At 50.9% G+C, this 6,000-nt stretch overlaps 1 protein-coding gene across 1 annotated transcript in view; it reads right to left on the reverse strand.

Annotated features, from left to right (window-relative positions):
• LOC144672961 (nitric oxide synthase 1-like) overlaps positions 1 to 4,927 on the reverse strand; it is a gene marked incomplete at its 5' end in the record, with an annotated part of 263,568 nt that extends 258,641 nt beyond the window's left edge. Inside the window, one exon of the mRNA XM_078534965.1 lies at positions 4,842 to 4,927. Within this exon, the coding sequence (XP_078391091.1) occupies positions 4,842 to 4,927 (86 nt within the window). The remainder of the gene's footprint in view (positions 1 to 4,841) is intronic.
• Positions 4,928 to 6,000: the final 1,073 nt, after the last annotated feature.

Below are 6,000 nucleotides of genomic sequence, written 5' to 3' on the forward strand. Positions count from 1 at the left end.
AACAACAGGAGAGTGTGTCACCATCCTGTAACATCAGGAGAGAGTGTCACCGTCCTGGAACATCAGGAGAGAGTGTCACCGTCCTGTAACATCAGGAGAGAGTGTCACCGCCCTGTAACATCAGGAGAGAGTGTCACCGCCCTGTAACATTAGGAGAGAGTGTCACCATCCTGTAACATCAGGTGAGTGTGTCACCTTCCTGTAACATCAGGAGAGTGTGTCACCAACCTGTAACATCAGGATAGAGTGTCGCCATCCTGTAACATCAGGAGAGAGTGTCACCGCCCTGTAACATCAGGAGAGACTGTCACCGTCCTGTAACTTCAAGAGAGATTGTCACCGTCCTGTAACACCAGGAAAGGGTGTCACCGTTCTGTTATATCAGGAGAGTGTGTCACTGTCCTGTAACACCAGGAGAGAGTGTCACCGTCCGGTAACATCAGGAGAGAGTGTCACCACCCTGTAACATCAGGAGAGGATGTCACCACCCTGTAACCTCAGGAGAGAGTGTCACTGTCCTGTAACACCAGGAGAGAGTGTCACTGCCCTGTAACATCAGGAGAGAGTGTCACTGGCCTGTAACATCAGGAGAGAGTGTCACCGTCCTGTAACATCAGGAGAGAATGTCACCGCCCTGTAACATCAAGAGAGAGTTTCACCATCCTGTAACATCAGGAGAGAGTGTCACCACCCTAGAACATCAGGAGAGAATGTCACCGCACTGTAACATCAGGAGAGAATGTCACCGCCCTGTAACATCAGGAGAGAGTGTCACCGCCCTGTAACATCAGGAGAAAGTGTCACCGCCCTGTAACATCAGGATAGAGTGTCACCGTCCTGTAATATCAGGAGAGAGTGTCACTGGCCTGTACCATCAGGAGAGAGTGTCACCGTCCTGTAACACCAGGAGAGAGTGTCACCGTCCTTTAACATCAGGAGAAAGTGTCACCACCCTGGAACATCAGGAGAGAATGTCACCGCACTGTAACATCAGGAGAGAATGTCACTGCCCTGTAACATCAGGAGAGATTTTCACCGTCCTTTAACATCAGGAGTGAGTGTCACCGTCCTGTAACATCAGGAGAGAGTGTCACCGTCCTGTAACATCAGGAGAATGTGTCACCGTCCTGTAACATCAGGAGACAGTGTCACCTTCCTGTAACATCAGGAGAATGTGTCACCATCCTGTATCATCAGGATAGAGTGTCACCATCCTTTAACATCGGGAGAGATTGTCACCGCCCTGTAACATCAGGAGAGAGTGTCACTGGCATAAAACATCCGGAGAGAGTGTCAAAGTCCTGTAACAGCAGGAGAGAGTGTCACCGTCCTGTAACATCAAGAGAGAGTGTCACCGTCCTATAACACCAGGAAAGAGTGTCACCGTCTTGTAACATCAGGAGAGAGTGTCACCGCCCTGTAACATCAGGAGAGATTGTCATCTTCCTGTAACATCAGGAGAGGGTGTCACCGTCCTGTAATATCTGGAGAGAGTGTCACCGTCCTGTAACACTAGGAGAGAGTGTCACCGCCATGTAACATCAGGAGAAAGTGTCGCCATCCTTTAACATCAGGAGAGAATGTCACTGCGCTGTAACATCAGGAGAGAATGTCACCGTCCTTTAACATCAGGAGAGAGTGTAACCGCCCTGTAACACTAGGAGAGAGTGTCACCGCCCTGTAACATCAGGAGAAAGTGTCGCCATCCTTTAACATCAGGAGAGAATGTCACTGCGCTGTAACATCAGGAGAGAATGTCACCGTCCTTTAACATCAGGAGAGGGTGTCACCGTCCTGTAACATCAGGAGAGAGTGTAACCGCCCTGCAACATCAGGAGAGAGTGTCACCGATCTGTAACATCAGGAGAGAGTGTCACCGTCCTGTAACAACAGGAGAGAGTGTCACCGTCCTGTAACATCAGGAGAGATTGTCACCGTCCTGTAACATCAGGAGAGAGTGTCACCGCCCTGTAACATCAGGAGAGAGTGTCACTGGCCTGTAACATCAGGAGAGATTGTCACCGTCCTGTAATATCAGGAGAGAGTGTCACCGTCCTGTAACATCAGGAGAGAGTGTAACCGCCATGTAACATCAGGAGAGAGTGTCAGTGATCTGTAACATCAGGAGAGAGTGTCACTGGCCTGTAACAACAGGAGAGTGTGTCACCATCCTGTAACATCAGGAGAGAGTGTCACCGTCCTGGAACATCAGGAGAGAGTGTCACCGTCCTGTAACATCAGGAGAGAGTGTCACCGCCCTGTAACATCAGGAGAGAGTGTCACCGCCCTGCAACATTAGGAGAGAGTGTCACCATCCTGTAACATCAGGTGAGTGTGTCACTTTCCTGTAACATCAGGAGAGTGTGTCACCATCCTGTAACATCAGGAGAGAGTGTCGCCATCCTGTAACATCGGGAGAGAGTGTCACCGCCCTGTAACATCAGGAGAGATTGTCACCGTCCTGTAACTTCAAGAGAGATTGTCACCGTCCTGTAACACCAGGAAAGAGTGTCACCGTTCTGTTATATCAGGAGAGTGTGTCACTGTCCTGTAACACCAGGAGAGAGTGTCACCGTCCGGTAACATCAGGAGAGAGTGTCACCACCCTGTAACATCAGGAGAGGATGTCACCACCCTGTAACCTCAGGAGAGAGTGTCACTGTCCTGTAACACCAGGAGAGAGTGTCACCGCCCTGTAACATCAGGAGAGAGTGTCACTGGCCTGTAACATCAGGAGAGAGTGTCACCGTCCTGTAACATCAGGAGAGAATGTCACCGCCCTGTAACATCAAGAGAGAGTTTCACCATCCTGTAACATCAGGAGAGAGTGTCACCACCCTAGAACATCAGGAGAGAATGTCACCGCACTGTAACATCAGGAGAGAGTGTCACCACCCTAGAACATCAGGAGAGAATGTCACCGCCCTGTAACATCAGGAGAAAGTGTCACCGCACTGTAACATTAGGAGAGAGTGTCACCGTCCTGTAATATCAGGAGAGAGTGTCACTGGCCTGTACCATCAGGAGAGAGTGTCACCGCCCTGTAACACCAGGAGAGAGTGTCACCGTCCTTTAACATAAGGAGAAAGTGTCACCACCCTGGAACATCAGGAGAGAATGTCACCGCCCTGTAACATCAGGAGAGAGTGTCACCGCCCTGTAACATCAGGAGAAAGTGTCACCGCACTGTAACATTAGGAGAGAGTGTCACCGCCCTGTAACATCAGGAGAGAGTGTCACCGCCCTGTAACATCAGGAGAAAGTGTCACCACCCTGGAACATCAGGAGAGAATGTCACCGCACTGTAACATCAGGAGAGAATGTCACTGCCCTGTAACATCAGGAGAGATTTTCACCGTCCTTTAACATCAGGAGTGAGTGTCACCGTCCTGTAACATCAGGAGAGAGTGTCACCGCCCTGTAACATCAGTAGAGAGTGTCACCATTCTGTAACATCAGGAGAGAGTGTCACTGTCCTGTAACATCAGGAGAGAGTGTCAGCGTCCTGTAACATCAGGAGAGAGTGTCACAGTCCTGTAGCATCAGGAGAGAATGTCACCGCCCTGTAACATCAGGAGAGAGTGTCACCGTCCTGTAACATCAGGAGGAGTGTCACCGTCCTGTAACATCAGGAGAGAGTGTCACCGTCCTGTAACATCAGGAGAGAGTGTCACCGCCCTGTAACATCAGGAGAGAATGTCACCGCCCTGTAACATCAGGAGAGAATGTCACCGCCCTGTAACATCAGGAGAGAATGTCACCGCCCTGTAACATCAGGAGAGAATGTCACCGCCCTGTAACATCAGGAGAGAGTGTCACCGTCCTGTAACATCAGGAGAGAGTGTTTCCATCCTGTAACATCAGGAGAGAGTGTCACTGTCCTGTAACATCAGGAGAGAGTGTCACCGTCCTGTAACATCAGGAGAGAGTGTCACCGTCCTGTAACATCAGGAGAGAATGTCACCGCCCTGTAACATCAGGAGAGAATGTCACCGCCCTGTAACATCAGGAGAGAATGTCACCGCCCTGTAACATCAGGAGAGAATGTCACCGCCCTGTAACATCAGGAGAGAATGTCACCGCCCTGTAACAGCAGGAGAAAGTGTCACAGTCCTGTAACATCAGGAGAGAGTGTCACCGCCCTGTAACATCAGGAGAGAGTGTCACCGTCCTGTAACATCAGGAGAGAGTGTCACCGTCCTGTAACATCAGGATAGCGTGTCACAGTCCTGTAACATCAGGAGAGAGTGTCACCGTCCTGTAATACAGCATTAGGAGAGAATGTCACCGTCCTGTAACATCAGGAGAGAGTGTCACCGTCCTGTAACATCAGGATAGCGTGTCACAGTCCTGTAACATCAGGAGAGAGTGTTACCGTCCTGTAATACAGCATCAGGAGAGAGTGTTACCGCCCTGTAATACAGTATCAGGAGAGAGTGTCACCGTCCTGTAATACAGCATCAGGAGAGAGTGTCACCGTCCTGTAATTCAGCATCAGGAGATTGTGTCACCGTCCTCTAATACACTATCAGGAGAGAGTGTCACAGTCCTGTAATACAGCATCAGGAAAGAGTGTCACCGTCCTGTAATACAGCATCAGGAGAGAGCGTCACCGTCCTGTAACACAGCATCAGGAGAGAGTGTCACCGTCCTGTAACATCAGAAGAGAGTGTCACAGTCCTGTAACATCAGAAGAGAGTGTCACAGTCCTGTAATACAGCATCAGGAGAATGTTGAAAACACCCATCAACGCTGGAGTCCCCCGTCCCCATGTCACTTGGGAAGCCTCTCCATGCAGGTACGTCACCCTATTAAGGTTCACATTTACACTTAGTTCTTACTTTGCAAGTTCCTTGAAACCAATTGTGCGCCGTTTCATTGGGAACCCATCACTTCCTTTCCACTCGTGGGTTTTCCAAGGGGAAGTCTAGAAAATGAATGGAAATTTGACAGCCTTTAATCCGTTTGCACATCTGAGAATTTAGGACATGCAGCAGACTGATGTTTGACCATTGTTAGTGCAGTTGGACTTGAGTGATTGAGGGTCCCACTGACAGTGCTGGGGAGAGCGCTGTCGCTGTTCAGGATCCCAGTAACAGCGCTGGGGAGAGCGCAGTCGCTGTTCAGGGTCCCAGTAACAGGGATGGGGAGAATGCAATCAGTGTTCAGGATAACACTGACAGTGGTGGGGAGAGTGCAGTTGGTGTTGAGGAACGCAGTGTCAGTGCTGGGGCGAGTACAGTTGGTGTTGAGGGTCCCAGTGACAGTGCTGGGGTGAGTACAGTCAGTGTTGAGGGTCACAATGAGAGAGCTGGGGAGAGTGCAGTTGGTGTTGAGGGTAACACTGACAGTGCTGTGGCGAGTGCAGTCGGTGATGAGGGTCCCAGTGACAGTGCCGGGGAGAGTGCAGTCGGTGTTGAGGGTCCCAGTGACAGTGCTGGGGTGAGTAGAGTCGGTGTTGAGGGTCCCAATGACAATGCTGCGGAGAGTGCAGTCGGAGTTGAGGGTCCCAGTGACAATGCTGGGGAGAGTACAGTCGGTGTTTAGTGTCTGACTGGCAGTGCTGGGGTGAGTACAGTCGGTATTGAGGGTCACAATGAGAGTGCTGGGGAGAGTGCAGTCGGCGTTGAGGGTCCCAGTGACAGTGCTGGGGAGAGTGTAGTCGGTGTTGAGGGTCCCACTGACAATGCTGGGGAGACTGAAGTCGGGAGAGACTGAACATTTCCAGCTGCCCCGAAAGAGACTGAACATTTCCACCTTCCCCGAGAGAGACTGAACATTTCCACCTTCCCCGAGAGAGACTGAACATTTCCATCTTCCCCGAGACGCTGAACATTTCCACCTTCCCCGAGAGAGACTGAACATTTCCACCTTCCCCGAGAGAGACTGAACATTTCCACCTTCCCCGAGAGAGACTGAACATTTCCACCTTCCCCGAGACGCTGAACATTTCCACCTTCCCCGAGAGAGACTGAACATTTCCACCTTCCCCGAGAGAGA

This window comes from Cetorhinus maximus, unplaced genomic scaffold, assembly GCF_964194155.1.
Source record: "Cetorhinus maximus unplaced genomic scaffold, sCetMax3.hap1.1 HAP1_SCAFFOLD_168, whole genome shotgun sequence".
Classification (NCBI taxonomy): Eukaryota; Metazoa; Chordata; class Chondrichthyes; order Lamniformes; family Cetorhinidae; genus Cetorhinus; species Cetorhinus maximus.